Source organism: Schistocerca gregaria, chromosome 2 (assembly GCF_023897955.1).
Source record: "Schistocerca gregaria isolate iqSchGreg1 chromosome 2, iqSchGreg1.2, whole genome shotgun sequence".
Classification (NCBI taxonomy): Eukaryota; Metazoa; Arthropoda; class Insecta; order Orthoptera; family Acrididae; genus Schistocerca; species Schistocerca gregaria.
Genome location: NC_064921.1, coordinates 691,293,533 through 691,316,128, shown reverse-complemented (window position 1 = coordinate 691,316,128; position 22,596 = coordinate 691,293,533). Strand labels below are relative to the sequence as shown.

The following is a 22,596-nucleotide window of genomic DNA, read 5'->3' as shown; positions in this document are numbered from 1 at the left end:
TTACCATTAGATATTTTTGAGTCATTATGCCATCACATTTCTACCACTTTATGAAGATTAGTGACAAAGACTGTCAGTGAATTTTCAGTCATCTGAAAATGTTCATTTAGAATAAAACTGACTATGATGTAATTAATATTCACAGTCATAACGCTGTAGCAAAACACTTCCTCTACACTGGTAAATGAAGCACTGTGTACCTTTGCTAAGAGAGTAAAATTCTTAGAAGTGTCTGACATGATGCTTCCTTCTATTCCGAGAAATCAAGAGGCTTCAACTGGTTTGTTGTCAGTGTTCAAACACTTCTAAATTCTATAGACACGATTCTGCTTGGTTGTCATACACCTTTGTCCTAATGAAATTCAGGGATCATTTAGGATTTTTATTTCTGTATTTCTAGAGCAATGGCATTAAGCACTCAGATAATGTATGTTTCTGCATTACATGCATGGGAATTTATGATTAAGTTGGATAAATCATATTATATATAACAGTGATTTTTTTATAAAAAAGTTTCTATTAGTATACTGAATATTTACTTACCCTTATGGATGCTCTGGTTGCTTGTTTATTTCCTCTTACAAACTGTTTGGAATTCTTCTCTTGATTTTGATCTTCTTCTGGCTGATCTTCATTGTTGTTATCTTCTATAAACACTAGTGCAGCAGCAGATGACGGATTTTGAATAAGTGAAGCGTATGTACTCTGGATCACAATTCGTCCCTAAAATGACAATAAATATTTGGTTCTATGTTTACAGAAAAAGCAGATACAGAATAAAACTAAATATGGAGCAATCTGTTGTATGTACACTATCAATGAATTGATTATTGTTTTCAAAATGTATTCTTCTCCCATGGGTAGAGAGGAATGATAGTATCAGTGAGATTGCATCTTCTTTTTGTTGACAATATGGTAATGATGATGTGGCATGCAGACATAGAACAAAATTTCAGTTGAGGCACTACCAAAAAAACGCTGGATAATATAGAAGAGGGTTCTGTAATCTACTGAGTAAAATATGAGGCCCAAGATGAATGGAATGCATTTTGCTTGAGGAAAAAGAGGCAATTTGGGAAATAATGACATTCATTTTCCAGAAACATGAAATAAATTATTACCTCTAATGTACAATTTTCAGTTTTGTTGAGAGATAATCAACATTTTTGAATACCTTAGATAAGACATTAATTTCACTGATATGATCTGATGGCAATGGAAGAGATGAAATTATACTTCTGTAATGAAAGAAAGTGGAACAAAGTCAACTGTGTAAAGTCAACAGTCTTGGAGTGTGAGGTTACACAAAAAAAAAAATTCAGTTTTTAAGTGAGATTAAAAATTACTGTAGCAGTGTTTGGAACAACATTTTCTCTGTCTGTGAGGTGTATCTGTGTGTTTGATAGCTCTGGAGAAGGACTTTGTTGAGAACACAATCAAATTTTCCATCTTTTCTGTTTGCCTGTCAGCTGATCATTGACTTTTACATCTGTCATTTCAATGATTATGCTTACATACATATTAGTATTAAATTTAATCATATAAAGGAAGTATAATTACAAATTAGCAGTCACCAACAGACATACACACATACAAGGAGAAGGCGAAAGACTTTTGGTCTCTGGAATTCTTTCACTAAAGAAAATTTCATGCTTGAAAAAGGAGGAGTGCACTATTCATTGATTCATTTCAAAGGTCAGGCAAGACTCTCAGTTGAGAGAGACACTGTAGGATAAACAAATGAGAACAAAAGTAAAAACTAGAAACTGAAGTAGCAATACCTAGAAGTATAAAATGCTGGTTTATTTTACAGTATGCTGGAGTATCTGTAAGAATGTGATAGATGCAGAGGAAATCAACTCTGTGTTGCCATCAGAACATGAAATTTGAAAAAAAAAGTTGTGTTAAAATTGATATTTATGGAACAAAGATGGGCAGCAACAAAGATGATCAGCATAAATATGAGCAGAAATATGGATATAGGATAGAAAGTATAGATAATGGACATAAACTAAAGGTAAGAAAGAGTCTTGTGTCCTTTAAAAGATCACGAATAGTATATCCTACAACCTACAAGATTACTATAGGAATAAAGGTATCCTGTGAGACAAAAAAGGAAACTATATCTGTCAGTCAGAAACAGCTTTGATGTAAATGCTATAGATCATTACAAAACATGCTGCAAAATATTGAAGACAGTATTACAGATATCAAAGCAACTGTATTATTAGAAAAGGATAGTCACATCAAATAAAATAAAGACAATATGGGGTAAAGTGAAGGAAGAGACTGGAGGAACCAGAGATGAAAAGGCTAACATAGCATTAGGAGTAAATCATACATGGGTAAAAAATGTGTGCAGTGTTGCTGAACCTTTAAATAAGCATTTCATAAATGTTACTGAAAAGACGGTGGTGTCAAGTTCAGTAGGTGCTGCCACAGAATAACTCAGACAAGTCACTACAAATGATTACAATAGTATGAGTGGAGCATCACAACACCAGTGGAAGTAGTGTCCACTTTAAAATCCTTAAAATCAAAAATTTCTGGTGGGTATTTCTCTGAGTTTAGTGACATTTTATTTGTGTAACCAGCGTTGTATCAGTGGAACATTTCCTGAATGATTGAAATATGCTGAAGTTAAGCCTTTGTATAAGAAAGGCGTTATTAAAATACCATCAAACTTCCCACCCAATTTCACTTTTGCCCACAGTCTAACAAATTTCAGAAAAGATAATTATATTATCCAAATCACAACTTGGAAAAAGTATCTAAACAATGAAAATGTAGTTCATTACACAATAAATTACAGGCTACTGGTTTATTTTGTGATCTGTCAAAGGTATTTCACTGTGTAAATCACAATACACTTTTAAGTTAATTGGGTTATTGTGGTGTGACAGGAAATGTTGCAAAATGGTTTAAAATCTATATCTATGGCAGAAAACTAAGGTGTCAATAGGATTGAGAAACATATTAAATCATCAGGCACCATCCAAATGGGAACAACCAGTAACATAGTGTCCATCAAGATTCCATCTTACGGTGCTTACTTTTTCTTGTGTACATCAATGACCTTTCACAGTAACATTACCAGATGCCAAGTTTTGTTTTGTTTGCAGGTCATTCAAATATTGCAATAAATAGTAAATCAAGTACAGCTTTAGGGAGGTTGGCTAATGATGCAGTACAGAACCTGTAAAAGGTTTCCTGCCAGTATATGCCTAAAATATAACTACAAGCATATAGAAGAAGTTGATGCTGATAAATTCTTGAGATTACAGCTTGATAATAAATTTAACTGGAAAAAGCATGCCACATAACTGCTGAAGCACCTAAACAAATCTTTATTTCCTCTGTGAATGTTACCTCACAAAGGCGATAAAAAAATATTTCAATTGGTACAAGATACCACTGCTGTGATCTAGTAATAAATCTGGTCAGAAAAACCTCAAGAAGGGGGCGCTAAAGATATCTTGAGTTACCTTTACTTTTACTGTAATAAAAAAATAATCAAGTCACATGCAGAGTTTAAGGAAGTGTTATTTAAACTGATTATACACATATACAAGATAATGCCATCTTATGATATAAGAAACTTATAGGTGTGGTTCTCTTCCTTAAATGATGAAATCTATGCACCTATTCTTCCTGGAAAATTGGTTAGGGCAATCAATGTCAGGGCAAGTGTTCAACAGAGCTAAGCCGCTATGTTGATTATCTTTCGTTGTCAACCTCAGCCATGTCTTTGTACACCACAGTGTTGAAAAACTTCTTTCTACTGTAGCAACAGATGCAGGTAGACAAGCAAATATTTTGTACAACATGTGTAAAGTAGGATAGTCAGATCCAGGACAAAAAGACAAGGCTTGCATAACAGAATCACGACCATTAAGGGTGTTAATGCTCGTTTGCTTGTATTGAAGAATCCCCCCCACCCATCCGTTAGTCTCTTTTTAATCACAAAGAATGATTCTTCTTCAAAGAATGGTAGTTATTTTCTTCAACAAAATATCCTCTCATGTCAGTCTTAACATTGTCCAGTGTTGGAATAAAAACAGTTCTTTTCCAGTATGTCATAGCATCATCATTATGATTGCAGTTTTCCGTATTTATAATGCTACATATTGAAGGTTTTCTGTACAAGAAAACAGTAGAACACCAGACAGAATAACGTATTGAGATCACCAGAATGGCTGCGACTTTTCTTATAGGTATGTGCTAGCAATCTTTGTGCCAGACAGAAATGTATAAAAGCTGATGAAGTGGACGTGCATGGTACATAGGAAAGTACAACTACTCAATAACGAAAGAAACGAATGAGTAGCATGCACAATGACTGGCGGAGGTAATGTGGGTGGCAATGTGGGTGGCTCCGCAAGGGGGGTCGGGGGTGGGGGGTGGGGGAAAAGGGAGAGGATGTTGCGTGCACCATATGTATCCACCACTGAATCTGGTTGGCTAGTGTTTCGATTTTGTAGAAATGGCTGAGTTTTGAGCTATGACTAATAAATTTGTGTCACCTGCAAAGAGTCCTTTCATGTCTTTAGTAAATTATTTATACCAGTCAAGAATGATACAGGGTATACAAAACTTATTTTTCTGTTTATTTAGTTCCTGCCCATGAACACACTCTGCCCATTTCAGCATCAACCGTTGGGAACGGCACACTTTTTAAAACATGGAAAATATTGTCAGTAGAGTACTTATGACCTCACAAAATTAATGCCATATTTATCACTTTATACTGCATAGAGTTACAATTATAGTGAATTTTAAGTATATTTACAATAATAATTATACGAACCCACATTTACAGCAAGGTGTGTTAGAGGGCTTACACACAAAGAATGCCATTCCTATCTTAGCTTTGGTTACATTACCAGTACTCACTTTTCCATTGGATACCTTTTAAAATAGTCTTCAAAGATCTTTACTTCTTTTATTTTCTTTAATATGTTGGGTACTATGCTCAAAAAAACATTCTACCAATTTCACCTGGCACCCCCATTTCCATTTTGATGTTTTGTTTTATTGTCAGTAATTAACTTTCCTAGCAGTGCATGTTCATGAATATTGTTATTCAGAAAGTGGGTTTTACTGTCTCTCAATGACACATGATGTAATTTCTTTAGAGGATGTCACTGCCACATTCTTAAATTTTATAAAGATGTGTTTCCCAGGCTGTTCACATTTATCTTAGCAGCACACCAATCTGCTCTACTTTGATGGAGAAATATTCTTTTTATATAACATGTTTGTGTATTTCCACATAGAAAAAATACATAATAGTCATGGGAATTTTAGTCCATATCATATAATGTCTTCAACTTTTTTCGTTAATAAACTTTTTCATGGAGTGCAGCAGAAAAATTTTACTTTCTTGTGCATGTTATCTATGTCATCTCCACTATTCATCTCCACAGGCTTCAAACATACCAGTATATAGACAGCAGATAGCTTTCTGTGTAAGTTAGAAACATACATAGTTTGAAGTATCAGATAAAAAGAGAAGCAAGAGGAAAGGCAGTGGCATTTTCTGAGTAGCTGCTTTTCTGCTAATAATATACATTACTCTCCCACTACTTGAATGCATCCAGCACAGTGGCTAATAGGGGCTAGCAGGATCAATAGAAATTGAAGGTGCTTGACCAGCACAGATATCTTTCCCTTGTTACTGACTTTGGTAGCAGACAACAGTGAGTATAGCATGTCATCTACTTTTGATTATGAAAGAAGACATGACTTGGGGAGTTACTCACACACAAAACAAATATTGCTACTGTGGAAACAACATAGAACGGTGATAACACTGTCAGTGTACACTGCATTGTACTGAAGACTAAGATTGCCAGAGACCTAAAACAAGTGAATATCAGTCCAAAGTCATAATCCATATTTGACTTTTATTAGTTCTGCAACTCCCATCAACCACCATGCAGAGCGAAATCATGTGTGATCAATAAAGTAATTTAGAAGTACGTCACATAATTATCAATGTTAGTAGACTGGCAATAGCTGCAGTTTGTTGTTAATGTACTTTACGTAATATCCTTCAATGACTGCTTCTGCCAATTGATGTGTAATTTGACCCCAAAAGGTTTAAACAATCTGTACGACATAACACATAAATGAACAAAACTGTTAAAAACTGGATATTATGTACTCTCTTTTAAATCCTATGGCAAACATTTCCTCCTGTTTCAATATTTAATATATGTGTTAGTGGATTTGGTACACTGCTAATGCGGAGCCTTGTGAAATGATTTGAAGGATTGAAATTTCTTCCTATGTTACTTCAGTGAATATGACAGGTTTCGTACTGAATTTTTTGAATTTTGCCCACTTCACCTGCTTTCTTTCTTGCAGTAAATTTATCTGATACAGCTATGAAATATTTTTGTAGCTGCATCTTAGGGTCTCCACCTATTTTTCCACTTATCGTGCAATCATTTTTATGTTTTTTCCTCTGTTTTTGTTTATGAATGAGTAAATGTTCAACATATTTGTGAAATTTGTACATCACTCTTCTAAAAATGTAAACTTTTGAGTTTTGATTTAGTTTTACATACACTTTTACTTCTGTCTTTAAATGTAAATGTAAAGAGCAACGTAAATGTAAAGAGCATATTACAATGTAAGTTTATTTTTTGCATTAATTTTTCATTACTTGCTTGAATTTTTTAACAACTATTATCCAATTTTGAGTTGTTTCATTCCTATGGAGATATTTTATGAATGTTACCTTATGTTTTCCTTAAAAAAGGTAAGACAAGAAAAAAGACATCAGAATAATCTTCTAGTTGAGCTGTCCCAAAATGTAACTTGCGAGGTCATATATTAACTCCTATAATGATTCCCCTATGGAGGTCAACATAAGAAGCAATTAACAAGTTACACTTAGAAAATAGGGTTGGTGCTGTGGTGTACTTTCTTAGAAAATGTTTGCAAGAAATGTAAGGAGTAAATCACCTAACAATCAATGAAGCTGAGGAAGCCACTTCCCTCATAAGCATTAATGTACTCAAACATTTATAATTTACAAAACATCTGCAGTGAGGATATGGCCAATTACAAGAGTACAGCAGATGAAGTAAAAGTCACATACAAACAGAAATAGGTGTAGTTTGTCCCTGTGGTAACAATGGACAACCGAACACTTCCAAAGAGCTTAGATGATGCAAAGCTACGTCCTTTGTTTTGTTGGTAGCTGCAGATCACCTGTAGAGCAGTTCATTGGTTTCTCAGAGAACATAGTTAACACACTGACACCTTATTACCTGAATTTTTACCGTTCTCAGTTCCATGTAAAAATGTATGAACCATGCATAATAATAATTATAAAATAGTCCAACCTCAAGGTGAATGATGTATCAAAAGAGGATGCCTGCTGGCAATAAACAATGACTATCATGCATCTACTACATGCCGGCCATTTCTTCATTATAGCCAGTTTTCTGGCACTGACTTCTTTTGTGATAAATCCCCACATTAACTGAGTGAGGCTTACTTTAACAATGTGGAGCCAGCAACTTTGATGCACTTCAGTATAATTCAGCACATAATAGCAAAATAAAATGAAAAGGCAGAGAGAGAGAGAGAGAGAGAGAGAGAGAGAGAGAGAGAGAGAGAGAGAGAGAGAGAGAGAGAGAGAGAGAGAGAGGAGCAAGGGGAGGGAGAGAAGAAAAAGGTTGATAGCGTTACTAAAAACATCACATGAGATATTCATTTCTAGATCATAATGATTTATACATTAATGAATAAATGTCCTTTCAAAAGGAATGACTGAAATACTAAATATGTATTAGTATTGTCTACAGTTGGCATGAATGGCCATGGCATACAGATGTTATTTTTCATTATAACTTACATTATTGATGATGATAACACGGTCGGTGTCTGGTAGGTTCTGAATTTGATGTGTGACCAGTATTCGGGTTTTATTACGTAAGAATTTGCTGATACATTCTTCAAACAGATGCTTGCCAACATGGGTATCCACTGCTGAGAGAGGATCATCCAAAAGATATATGTCAACCTCACGATATACTGCCCTGAAACACATTACTGAATACATCATATGGGCAACAACAGCTTTATTGCTGCAAGATCAGAAGAAGTCACAATCAGTCACAATTTCCTATTTTTTGTAATTTAGCTTCTATTGAGGAAATCACACAAAAAGAAGCTCATATGAAAGTTAGGCATTTTCTACTGTGTAATATTCTATCATAGCTGTACTATTTGGAAACCTAACCACTATTTATCAACACAATCATCTCAAAATTAAGTTATTTGTATGCAAGAAAAGCAGAGAAAAAGAACAAAAATGTAATTAAATGGTAAATTAGCCTCACATTGAACAAGTACAATAATAAAATGTTCTCCTCCATTCAACATCATTGAATAATGATCAAGAAAATTTGTCTGTAAGCATTGCTGGAATGTTACCTACAGAAGGAAAGCAACATCTTATTTCTAATTTTACAGTAATAGGTATGACAGATAAGTAGTCCATACTAGCAACATTAAACTAGGTTCATCCACATCTACATGACTACTCTGCAATTCACATTTAAGTGCTTGGCAGAGGGTTCTTCGAACCACAATCATACTATCTCTTTACTATTCCACTCCCGAACAGCGATCGGGAAAAACGACCACCTAAACCTTTCTGTTCAAGCTCTGATTTCTCTTATTTTATTTTGATGATCATTCCTACCTATGTAGGTTGGACTCAACAAAATATTTTCGCATTCGGAAGAGAAAGTTGGTGACTGAAATTTCGTTAAAAGGTCTCGCAGCGACGAAAAACGTCTTTGCTGTAATGAAATTTCGTTAAAAGGTCTCGCAGCGACGAAAAACGTCTTTGCTGTAATGACTTCCATCCCAACTCGTGTATCATATCTGCCACACTCTCTCGCCTATAACGTGATAATACAAAACGAGCTGCCCTTTTTTGCACCCTTTCGATGTCCTCCGTCAATCCCACCTGGTAAGGATCCCACACCGCGCAGCAATATTCTAACAGAGGACGAACGAGTGTAGTGTAAGCTGTCTCTTTAGTGGACTTGTTGCATCTTCTAAGTGTCCTGCCAATGAAACGCAACCTTTGGCTCGCCTTCGTGACAATATTATCTATGTGGTCCTTCCAACTGAAGTTGTTCGTAATTTTAACACCCAGGTACTTAGTTGAATTGACAGCCTTGAGAATTGTACTATTTATCGAGTAATCGAATTACAACGGATTTCTTTTGGAACTCATGTGGATCATCTCACACTTTTCGTTATTTAGCGTCAACTGCCACCTGACACACCGTACAGAAATCTTTTCTAAATCGCTTTGCAACTGATACTGGTCTTCGGATGACCTTACTAGACGGTAAATTATGGCATCATCTGCGAACAATCTACACTCCTGGAAATGGAAAAAAGAACACATTGACACCGGTGTGTCAGACCCACCATACTTGCTCCGGACACTGCGAGAGGACTGTACAAGCAATGATCACACACACGGCACAGCGGACACACCAGGAACCGCGGTGTTGGCCGTCGAATGGCGCTAGCTGCCCTGCATTTGTGCAGTGTCAGCCTGTTTGCCGTGGCATACGGAGCTCCATTGCAGTCTTTAACACTGGTAGCATGCCGCGACAGCGTGGACATGAACCGTATGTGCAGTTGACGGACTTTGAGCGAGGGCGTATAGTGGGCATGAGGGAGGCCGGGTGGACGTACTGCCGAATTGCTCAACACGTGGGGCATGAGGTCTCCACAGTACATCGATGCTGTCGCCAGTGGTCGGCGGAAGGTGCACGTGCCCATCGACCTGGGACCAGACCGCAGCGACGCACGGATGCACGCCAAGACCGTAGGATCCTACGCAGTGCCGTAGGGGACCGCACCGCCACTTCCCAGCAAATTAGGGACATTGTTGCTCCTGGGGTATCGGCGAGGACCATTCACAACCGTCTCCATGAAGCTGGGCTATGGTCCCGCACACCGTTAGGCCGTCTTCCGCTCACGCCCCAACATCATGCAGCCCGCCTCCAGTGGTGTCGCGACAGGCGTGAATGGAGGGACGAATGGAGACGTGTCGTCTTCAGCGATGAGAGTCGCTTCTGCCTTGGTGCCAATGATGGTCGTATGCGTGTGTGGCGCCGTGCAGGTGAGCGCCACAATCAGGACTGCACACGACCGAGGCACACAGGGCCAACACCCGGCAGCATGGTGTGGGGAGCGATCTCCTACACTGGCCATACACCTCTGGTGATCGTCGAGGGGACACTGAATAGTGCACGGTACATCCAAACCATCATCGAACCCATCGTTCTACCATTCCTAGACCAGCAAGGGAACTTGCTGTTCCAACAGGACAATGCACGTCCGCATGTATCCCGTGCCACCCAACGTGCTCTAGAAGGTGTAAGTCAACTACCCTGGCCAGCAAGATCTCCGGATCTGTCCCCCATTGAGCATATTTGGGACTGGATGAAGCGTCGTCTCACACGGTCTCCACGTCCAGCACGAACGCTGGTCCAAGTGAGGCGCCAGGTGGAAATGGCATGGCAAGCCGTTCCACAGGACTACATCCAGCATCTCTACGATCGTCTCCATGGGAGAATAGCAGCCTGCATTGCTGCGAAAGGTGGATATACACTGTACTAGTGCCGACATTGTGCATGCTCTGTTGCCTGTGTCTATGTGCCTGTGGTTCTGTCAGTGTGATCATGTGATGTATCTGATCCCAGGAATGTGTCAATAAAGTTTCCCCTTCCTGGGACAATGAATTCACGGTGTTCTTATTTCAATTTGCAGGAGTGTAAGAGAACTGCTCACATTGTCACCCAGGTCATTTATATAGATCAGGAACAGCAGAGGTCCCAGGACGCTTCCCTGGGGAACACCTGATATCACTTCAGTTTTACTCGATGATTTGCCGTCTATTACTACGAACTGCGACCTTCCTGACAGGAAATCACGAATCCAGTCGCACAACTGAGACGATACCCCATAGGTCCTCAGCTTGATTAGAAGTCACTTGTGAGGAACGGTGTCAAAAGCTTTCCGGAAATCTAGAAATACGGAATCAACTTGAGATCCCCTGTCGATAGCGGCCATTACTTCATGCAAATAAAGATCTAGCTGCGTTGCACAAGAGCGATGTTTTCTGAAGCCATGCTGATTATGTGTCAATAGATTGTTCCCTTCGAGGTGATTCATAATGTTTGAATACAGTATATGCTCCACAACCCTACTGCAAACCGATGTCAATGATACAGGTCTGTAGTTAAATTGATTACTCCTACTACCCTTCTTGAACACTGGTGCGACCTATGCAATTTTCCAATCTGTAGGTACAGATCTATTGGTGAGCGAGCGGTTGTATATGAGTGCTAAGTAGGGAGCTATAGTATCAGCGTAATCTGAAAGGAACCTAATCGGTATACAATCTGGACCTGAAGACTTGCCCGTATCAAGCGATTTGAGTTGCTTCGCAACCCCTAAGGTATCTACTTCTAAGAAACTCATGCTAGCAGCTGTTCATGTTTCAAATTCTGGAATATTCCATTCATCTTCCCTGGTGAAGGAATTTCGGAAAACTGCGTTCAATAACTCCGCTTTAGCGGCACAGTCGTCGGTAACAGTAGCATCGGCACTGCGCAGCGAAGGTATTGACTGTGTCTTGCCGCTTGTGTACTTTACATACAACCAGAATTTCTTTGGATTTTCTACCAAATTTCGAGACAATGTTTCATTGTGGAACCTATTAAAGGCATCTCGCATCGAAGTACGTGCCAAATTTTGTGCGTCTGTAAATTTTAGCCCATCTTCGGGATTTCGCGTTCTTCTGAACTTCGCATGCTTTTTCCGTTGCCTCTGCAACAGCGTTCGGACCTTTTTTGTGTACCACGGGGGATCCGTTCCATCTCTTACCAATTTATGAGGTATGAATCTCTCAACTGCTGTTGCTACTATATTTTTGAATTTGAGCCACATCTTGTCTAGATTCGCATAGTCAGTTCAGAAGGAATGGAAATTGTCTTTTAGGAAAGCTTCTAGTGACACTTTATCCGCTTTTTTAAATAAAATTATTTTGCGTTTGTTTCTGATGGATTTGGAAGAAATAGTATTGAACCTAGTGAAGCTAGCTACAACGACCTTGTGATCACTAATCCCTGTATCAGTCATGATGCTCTCTATCAGCTCTGGATTGTTTGTGGCTAAGAGGTCAAGTGTGTTTTTGCAACCATTTACAATTTGCGTGGGTTCGTGGACTAACTGCTCGAAATAATTTTTGGAGAAAGCATTTAGGACAATATCGGAAGACGTTTTCTGCCTACCACCGGTTTTGAACAAGTATTTTTGCCAACATACCGAGGGTAGGTTGAAGTCCCCACCAACTATAACCGTATGAGTGGGTATTTATTTGTTACGAGACTCAAACTTTCTCTGAACTGTTCCGCAACTGTATCATCGGAGTCTGGGGGTCGGTAGAAGGAGCCAATTATTAACTTAATTCGGCTGTTAAGTATAACCTCCACCCATACCAATTCGCACAGAGGTTATGGCTTAGTAATTTGTTAACAGAAAATTCATTAGAGAAGCACATTCCACATAAAGCAGCAAATACTAGATAATGGGCTACGTTAACTACACAGGCTCCTCAGATTGGCACTAATAAATCAACAACTTAAATTCTACCAAGCCATTTTATAGTTAAATTCTTGCATATTTTACCCAACTTCAACAACATCCTGGAATTTTAATTCTTAAATTAATTATGCAATGAAATGAGCGTTCGGCAGCATTATAAACCTTTCAGAAAGAACTTGTTTGATTAAAATCCAATATTTTTTTCTGCAGCTGATAATAACTTTTAAAAATATTTTGTATATTAAAAAGAGGAGCTGAAAGGTCTAATTTTTTAAATATATTGTTCCTCCTTATTTTACTAAAACAGTTATAGCATGTTTCAGTTTTGCAACTGTTTTTCCCCATAGCAGTTCACCTACTCAATATGGGTTCCCTGCACTTGTCCAGTAGTCTAGAATGTGCCTCATGTGTCTCTTGTAGACTGGCTGCTTTTTGCAGATACTACCAAACAAATGACATCTGCTGCTGCTTGCTTTATCTTTCTTTGAGCCTATGTTTACATTTCATTTTATATCCCCACAAATTGCTACTTCCAGGTACTTGTATGAGTTTACTGATTCTCAGTGTGAGTAACTAATTTTATACCCATAGGATACTATGCATTTGCATTTTGTGAAATGTTCAGTTTTATATTTATGAACATTTAAAGCAAGCTGCTAGTTTTCCCACCACTTTGAAATCTTATAAACATTCATGTACATACTTCACAGCTGTTTTCAGATAGTATCACACTGGACATAACTGCATCATGTGCAAAAAGTCTGAGGCTACAGTTAACATTGATCGTCAGGTTACTAAGATACATCATAAACAGTGAGGGTCCCAGCACACTTCTTGGGGGCACCCCTGAAGTTACTACATAGGGGTTCTCTGGACTGGAACAACTGAAGGACATCCTTCATCATACTTTCAAAAAACAGACATCCTACCCAAGATCCTTCCCACTCCTCTTAAAGAGGTGGTTTCAGCACCCACCCAACTTCCACAACATTCTAGGCCTTCTCTATGCCACTCCCAGTCCCAGCCATTTACCACAGGTATCATATTCCTGTGGAAGATCCTGGTGCAAGACCTGCCCAGTCCACCTACCCAGCACGTGTATTGCAGTTCTGTCACAGGCTTATCCTCCCCCATCAGAGTCCAGGCAACAATGGAAAGCAGACATCTCATATACCAGCCCTACTCCAATCACTGCACAGCTTTTTATACACACATCAAAAAAAGTTTTGCATCATCCAGGTTCCCAGAACTCCTGAAGATAGACATTGATTGTGGATATTGTATCACAGACACAGTCTACATCTACATCTACATCTACATCTACATCCATACTCTACAAGCCACCTGACGGTGTGTGGTGGAGGGCTGTGTGGGCTCTAATCTCTCTGATTTTATCCTGATGGTCTCTTCACGAGATATACGTAGGAGGGAGCAACATACTGCTTGACTCCTCGGTGAAGGTATGTTCTCGAAACTTCAACAAAAGCCCGTACCGAGCTACTGAGCATCTCTCCTGCAGAGTCTTCCACTGGAGTTTATCTATCATCTCCATAACGCTTTCGCGATTACTAAATGATCCTGTAATGAAGCGCGCTGCTCTCCGTTGGATCTTCTCTATCTCCTCTATCAACCCTACAACCCTATCTGGTACAGATCCCACACTGCTGAGCAGTATTCAAGCACTGGGCGAACAAGCGTACTGTAACCTACATCCTTTGTTTTCGGATTGCATTTCCTTAGGATTCTTCCAATGAATCTCAGTCTGACATCTGCTTTACCGACAGTCCCTTTGACTGTTTAGAGATGTCACTAAACCCACCCAAAGATGTAAACAACTATGCACGAGCAGCGCCTATTAGATGGACAGGGTCTAACAGCTGATCACTTCCACTCATTCCACCAGGAAGGAGGTACACAGCTTGTGTTGCCTGTGGTTCAACCATGCCTAGACAGTCAACACCACAGTTTGATTGCATCCACATTGTTACCTTGTGCCAGGAAGGGCTCTCAACAAGGGAAGTGTCCAGGTGTCTCGGAGTGAAACAAAGCAATGTTGTTCAGACATGGAGGAGATACAGAGAACAGGAACTGCTGATGACATGCCTCGCTCAGGCCGCCCCAGGGCTACTACTACAGTGCATGATTGCTACCTATGGATTATGGCTCAGAGGAACCCTGACAGCAGCACCACTACATTGAGTAATGCTTTTTGTGCAGCCACATGACATTGTGTTATGTGTCAAACGACGTCTTCTGCGTCATGCTGGATTATGCACAAAAGATTTATATACTGAATCATGAATAAAATGTTCTCATATTCTCATATTTTTTCTTTTTCTGTGATAAAAAGTTAAAAATTCCAGAACAGCTCAGTTACTTATTTATGCCACAACCTTTGTTTACAAATATCAGATGTGATAGGCACAGACAAATGATTTATGAGGAGCAGTAAAATGAAAACCTTAAATGTGTAATTAAAAATTGACATTTCATGCTGTAGTTCTGTAAGTTGGCAATACTGTTATCAGTGAGGTAAGGAATGCCCTACAGGCAGCAGCATACCACAGACAAGCAAAACACAGCCACAATACAAGTTCAAAATGGCTGCCCCACTTGCAACATGCATCAGGGAAGAACAGCATTTGGTCCAACTTCTCTGAGATGTGAAGGTGTGAAATCTATTGAAATCCATTGACCAATGAAGGCCAGTACAGTGATGCATGTCTATCAGTGCAGCAAGTGTATGAGTGGACTAAAACATTTGGAAATGGTGTGACTTTTGTGACAAATGCTCAGCATCCATGTAAAGTACACTACATTGTGCACTAGAGTCTGCTGCAGCAGCTGAAGTTACTGTGATGGAAAATTGCTGTGAGACAATGAAAGAAATAACCACAAATATGAACATTATTCATTACCCAGAATATCAAATCATTGATGAAGTGCTTAAGCTTCACAAAGTGTCTGCAAGATGGGTGCCACAGTAGCTCACTCGAGAACTGCAAGAGTGATGTGCTGGCATCTGTGAAGTACTTTTAAGGGCTTTGAAGTAGGAGGTGATAGCCTCCTTTCAAGAATCGTTGTAGGAGAGAAAACCTGGTTATACTAACACCAACCCAAAACAAAGAAGGAAGCAGGAGATCTGCCATTCCTCATCCCCAAAACCCAAGAAATTGTGGATACAGTCATCTGCAGGGAAGGTTTTGCTGACTCTGTTTTGAGACGAACAAAGCATTGTCGTGGAAGACTTCATGGCCTGCAACAAGATCAAAGTGGCATGGACTTCTAACTACATGTGTCATTTTGCAATATGACAATGCTCGCCTTCATACTGCCTGAGCAACACTTGGAACTATCAGTAACTTGCATTTTGACACTCTGCCACATCTGCCTTACTTATCAACTTCACAATTACTGCTCTGGCCACTTCCTATGTCCTTTGTGCTGGAGGAAGTGCGTTGAATGACAGAGAAATATGTCTAGAAATGACACACTTGAGTTCCATTTTTTTTCTTTTCAGTAAAAAGTTTTTAAAAAATATCTAAGGTTTTCATTTGGGTCATATACTAAAGAATAATGCAACTCCTCTCATTTATGGGACTTACAAGATATTCTAGGCATAAAATGGAGGTACCATGTGACATACAAGATGATCCTAGATGCTGCAGTGCTACTGAGTACCATCCATCACTCTCGAGGAATGTTGCCTGCTGTGGGTAGGACGCATTCCTGTCTTTTCTGATGCACACTATTCACTGAGATAGCATTGGCCAAGAGTCCACCTGAGAGACCTGCATTGTGCTTTAAAAACTGCATCGAGCACAATATGAAAGTGTTTAATATTGGTCGTGACAAACGTGAGCAGCTCGTCAAAGACCAAAGTAGATGGAAGAAACTCATCAAAGAGAGCAGCAAGTTCCATAACAGAGCCTGGCTCACCAACTTACGTGTGAAATGATTATGTATGCCCTTTTTTGGGATAATATGTACTTGTACAACTATGGGTGACAAATGGGTTGTGGCATCTGACTCCCAGGTCACCAACAAAAGTGCCTGCATTATGCTAGTTGAATCTTACATTGGGGGTATATTCCTATGATAACTCCAAAGATTATGGATCCAATATTCAATACTAATATTGGTGATAGGTCACTAATTTTACAGTCTACTTTCATCCCACATATTGTTACTAATAATTATGCTTGCAGTGCCTTAGTATCATGTATTTTTTCTTCTCTTTGCGCAGATAAGGAAAAAAAATTCCCGGATTTTTCCTGGATGTCCTGGTTAAAAAATACTCTTCTTGCTGGATGAAAATACACTTTTTCCATGTTAAGTGACAGTATACATTCCCTCGGAACTGTAAAATTTATCAATACTTTCAATGGTTAATGTTTTAAACACTGGCATAGAACTTCCCTGCACTTTAGAAAATGAAACTCAGAAAAAAAGGTTTTGGAAAGCTCTTTGATGTGCAGCAACATGTATGCTGCATATTTTCATATTACAAAAGTGTAAACTCGAATTCCACCAAACACAGCATTTTAGATTCTGAAGCACTGAAATCGAGATTGTGATGCACTTTGGCAAACCAATCATAGATCATGTCACATGATCTCACCAACAGATGGTAGCAGATATTCTAAGCCAATAGCAACATCAAAAACAGCCTTGCTGTGCTGGTACTGCGAACGGCTGAAAGCAAGGGGAAACTATGGCCGTAATTTTTCCCGAGGGCATGCAGCTTTACTGTATGATTAGCCATGTATGGAAGTGAATCATGGACAATAAATAGTTTGGACAAGAAGAGAATAGAAGCTTTCAAAATGTGGTGTTACAGAAGAATGCTGAAGATTAGATGGGTAGATCACATAACTAATGAGGAAGTATTGAATAGGATTGGGGAGAAGAGAAGTTTGTGGCACAACTTGACCAGAAGAAGGGATCGGTTGGTAGGACATGCTCTGAGGCATCAAGGGATCACCAATTTAGCATTGGAGGGCAGCTTGGAGGGTAAAAATCGTAGAGGGAGGCCAAGAGATGACTACACTAAGCAGATTCAGAAGGATGTAGGTTGCAGTAGGTACTGGGAGATGAAGAAGCTTGCACAGGATAGAGTAGCATGGAGAGCTGCATCAAACCAGTCTCAGGACTGAAGACCACAACAACAACAGCAACATCACTGTTAAATAGCAAGAAAACACAAATAGGAAAAGTTAATGACCTAAATTATTATGCATATTGTAGCTACGAGAAAAGCTAAGCTTTCATATATAATATTGGTCTGGGGGATTCATAAGCTACAAGAGGAGCTAAGCTTTTACATGTAATATTGGTCTTTTTTTGCATGTGTTACACTTTAAGATACGTCACACAATGTGCTAGTAAAATTTAAAACAATGATATAAATGTCTTGTTTTATCGACTCAAAATTCTTCTAAGTGGTTGGTCCACAGAGTGTTAAGTTTTAAACAAGAGTCAAACATCCTCTGCTTTAAGAAATTCTCACACCATTCACTATGTTTCTTCAACAGCTGTTAGAAATAGGTTCGTTGCAACAGTTGCCAGAGTGTGCCAGAATACAGATGATACTGCATGTGTGCAGCTACAATGAGGTAGGAAGCCCATATGTTCATGCATATAAAGCGTTAAGAGATCTCACATTATGTTATAAAAGAGACAGGACAATAGAGGATACTCCAAGAGGACCAGGATTTCATAAACCATATTAAAATGCAATATTTGGCTTGAAGTGTGCATTCGTATGTCTAGATTCACAATGAAGTTAGTCACAAACTGACATTAAGCTTTTTAGTGTGGTTCTCAAACCAATGCTGTACTATCTTATGTTTGTTTATTTATTATGGCATAATGTCATATGTGCCTGAAGATGAAAATGTGTACTTGAAATTCAGCAAACCTTTGGAACTAGCCAGTACAGAAGAATGGAACACTTTGTTTCAAATAAATTGACTGTCTCAGCAGAACAGATTAATAAAGGCCAAATTTCCTTAGCAAACTGACAAAAATAAATTCTTTGTTGTGCAACGTGATTAATGCTTGATTTCCAACAATTTGCAAATAAAATAAAATCAGAATACAAACAAATAATATATTTTAGCCTTCTGTAATTATGTAATTTTAGCCTTCTGTAATTATGTAAACGTATTTTAATTCACTTGATAGCTACCAGCCACAGAAATCTGTTTTCTTTTCATTTGAGGTGGGAGCTGTAAACAAAGAGGAAACAGCAAAATCACTTAACCTAGACATGGGTCATGTGGATACTACCCCTCTCCCAACAACAACTCTGACTACTCTGACCGTGGGCGAATCTGGCAGCTTGAGCACACCAGAAACTTTTTTCTGGTTAGCATCTGGATGTTTGGTGCTACTGCTGATACAGTTAATGGCACACTTCAAGTAGCCAGAAGTGGCAGAGGGTACTGATGATATGCGATTCAACTGCGCATGCACATGAGTTTGGTGGCAACTGCTCAAACGAACCAGCTGTAAACTAGTTGTGATGTTATGTTCATTGGGAGCAGCTTGTTGTTACATAGTATTGCGTAGTCTTCATCCTAAGGACTCCCAAACATTTTTCTGTTGGCAGATGCTTGTGTGTGCATGGTGTTTCCTTCGCAACTATGGTTCTGTTTTTTTTTTTTTTTTCTTTTGTTTATGTTTTGTTACTGTAGTATTATTCTGCAGTAGCAGGACACAGTAATATTTTTTGTTAGAGTATTAATTCTTACCAGTCAAAATTACAACAATTTAACTAAAAACTAAAACAATGAAAAATTCCCGCAATTCTGAAAAATTCTTGAATTTCTCTCAGTTTTCTCCCGGATGAAAAAATTCCCAGTTTTCTTCCGGGTTTCCTGGTTGCTCTAGGGCATATACATCCGATCTTTGAACGAAATTTGATTGAAAGTGTTCCAAGAGATCCAGATTTCCCACTTCTCCCACTAGGGTGGGTACTATGCCACATGTATACTACATTTCGCTGAAGTTGTTCAAGGTATTCTAGAGTAATGCTTGAACTCACATGTTGCTTTCTTCCTATTATCATGCCCAATCACTCACACCACATCAACGAATTTTTTCCTCCATACAGTAAGTCATATGTTATGTGTTATAACCCAAGAACACTGTAATTTATTGCTCAAACAGTACACACACATGGAAGACAAGGTACAATACAATTAGCAACACACAAGTGTCTAGTCTAGAGGATCGTTGCACTCCCACATTCATAGACATTGGTTCCAACAGGGGTGCAGCTGGGAGGCGGCACACATAACTGCTATCATATTAACATGCTGGATGGCATCTAGCCAAATCAAGCACAAAATTCATCATGAGCTATGAAGCAGTGTGCACACAAAACTGGTAGTTAAAGCCTTATGTTTCATTACAACTGCTCCAGGGATTCATGAGCTATGCTTATTTACACAGGAATCCATTCCCATCCCTACTCTTAGTAGAGCTTAACAGTTTCTTATGCCGATCACAATTTTGTCAAGACAGTAAGTCATATGTACACCAAGTCTGGTTGAAATTTCACCATATGTTTCATATATACACAAGCACCCACATATGTATGTGTATCTCATTTCACACAGGTCAATGTTACGTTTTAAACTTAATACTCATCATCAGCAGACAATTAGAAGAGCAAAGCATTTTACCTGGCCAGATTAACTCGAGCTTTCTGTCCTCCTGAGAGTGAGGTTCCTCTTTCTCCAACCACTGTAAGGTCTCCTTGAGGTAAAAGTTCCAAGTCACGTTGCAGGGCGCATGCGTGTATGACTTGTTTGTATCGCACTTTGTCATAAGGAAGACCAAACAGTATATTCTGGCGCACTGTTGCTGCAAAGACCCAAGGCTCTTGGGATGCATATGAAAACTTTCCTGTTGTATTTAGTGATCCCTCCTTTAGAGGTAACTCTCCTAATATTGCTTGCAGAAGAGAACTCTGAAATACATAAAAAAGTAATGAATTCTTTTGCAGTAACATCTAAATAGAACTATACTGAAAAAACCCTTTCCTTTCAGAATCTTACACGCCTCACATACAAAAATATTTGTTTTGGATGTACTTAATTGAATTAAAACCCTAAAACACATTAAGCATCTATCACAAACAGGAATTTTGACTCTTACTTTGAGACACAATAGATGAATCCCTCTCAACCTGGGGTCTCCTTTCCAAACTTTCTCAAGCTAAAGTTCCAAGAGCAATTATATGTAATTCATTGTCTGATTTATAATTTTTCTGCTTCAATAAAATAAAAGGAGATGTGAAAAACATTTCCAGTAATTTACTTTCTAGGCACATGTCCAGAAATACATTAATTCTAGTTATAATAAATACCAGACTTTAATTGTATCTATTTACCGCAGTAATATATTTAAAAAATCTGTTGAATGACAAGACAGTTTTCTGGATTAACAATGAGGTTATTCCATGTCAAGTCATCCAGGCCACCTCATCCACCATCCCAGATTTAGATGAAACTTGTACATTCATTCTCCCTATGCACATAAGTAAACATACAAAAATTTAGCTTTTATCTGTCTCTGATTCATTTTTATGGCAAATCACTTGCATTTGTTCAGTGCCTTTGAAATCTTAGTGGTTTACTTTAGGTTCCTGAGAAAAAAAATTGAAAACACAACCTGTTAGGGGAAAAAAAGAGCAGAAACCCTGTTAAATTCATTTTCCCAAGCACAGGGTTAAATTTCTCTATATGATCCAGGATGAGGTATGGCCATTCTTTTTCTTTTATACAAATTCATTAATCTATGAATGTACATTGGTAATTCAGTACTGATAATTTGATACCGGTAATCATAATTCACAGACAAAATCCACATCACATTTTTAAGTCTAATGATATTCTACATTGGATGAAGATCAACAAAATGTTATTGAACCACTGTTTCTCAGAAATCTTGGCAAAACATTAAATAATCATACAAGATTTTCTTTTCTCATGATTTTTTGAATGGTTTCCACCTTCCTTTCTTTCAATGTTTATTCTACTCTCATGATTTGTGCACCCTCAAGCATGCCCAGGGCCAATTTTGCTCCATTGAAACCATTTTTGATAGAGAGCTTGACAGATAAGTTCTTGTGCCTCCTTAGGTAGTTAATGTTCTTTTCTCCCAGAGCAGCTGTCTCACACTCAACTGATTTTTTTTCACATCATTGATCTCTTTAAACTTCTCTCCATGATGCCTTTGCTTTTGTTCCTCTTTTTGCTCTTCTTCTAATTCAGTTTTCTTTTCCTTTCATATTTTTCCTTATAAGCAGCATAATTTGAATGTGCTTGATGTGCATAGCGAATGTGCTGTGAGTCAATGGACACGGAGAGAAAATGGTGTAAGATCTCAAATCACTCCTCAGAGTCAAAACATAGTTTAAAAATTCTGTCTGTCTGCAAATTAACATGACATTTTTATGGTAAGTACCAATCCATCTTTTCCTACATTGTGAGTATTCCTACCTATAGTTTCCATTGCTTGTTTAAAAAAATCTTCCAGTCATTGCTGCCTTGTCTTCTCCTAATTTATGCTTCAGAATGGAACATCTTCTTTCTGTGTCCACGTTTCCATGGGACAATGTAAGAGAAGCCTTAAGAAGGGTTGAAACATTTGGATACTTTTAAATCTATGGATGATGAGTCTTTTTGAGATGTGCTGCTACCAATAATTGTCAATACCTTTGTCATCCAAAGCTGGGTCATCTTTTTCAAACTGTAGGACTGTCTACTTGAGTAATAAGTAATCATTTTTGCAAATTATAACATGCCACTACAGCTCATGGTCTTTATTCTTTCTTTGTGGTCTAATAACATAAAATTATTCAGTGGTGCACTCGACAAGCACGTCTTTTCCGTCACATATTTTTGGGTAATCTTTACAAACCACAGC

General features: G+C 38.5%; 1 protein-coding gene across 1 annotated transcript in view; it reads right to left on the bottom strand.

The window, feature by feature from the left end:
• The window catches only part of LOC126334775 (ATP-binding cassette sub-family C member 4-like), a 286,690-nt gene that overhangs the window by 85,086 nt on the left and 179,008 nt on the right, over window positions 1-22,596 (bottom strand). Inside the window, exons 10-12 of the mRNA XM_049997363.1 lie at window positions 20,349-20,635; window positions 7,871-8,054; window positions 544-723 (exon numbers count right to left, since the gene is read on the bottom strand). Of these exons, the coding sequence (XP_049853320.1) occupies window positions 544-723; window positions 7,871-8,054; window positions 20,349-20,635 (651 nt within the window). The remainder of the gene's footprint in view (window positions 1-543; window positions 724-7,870; window positions 8,055-20,348; window positions 20,636-22,596) is intronic.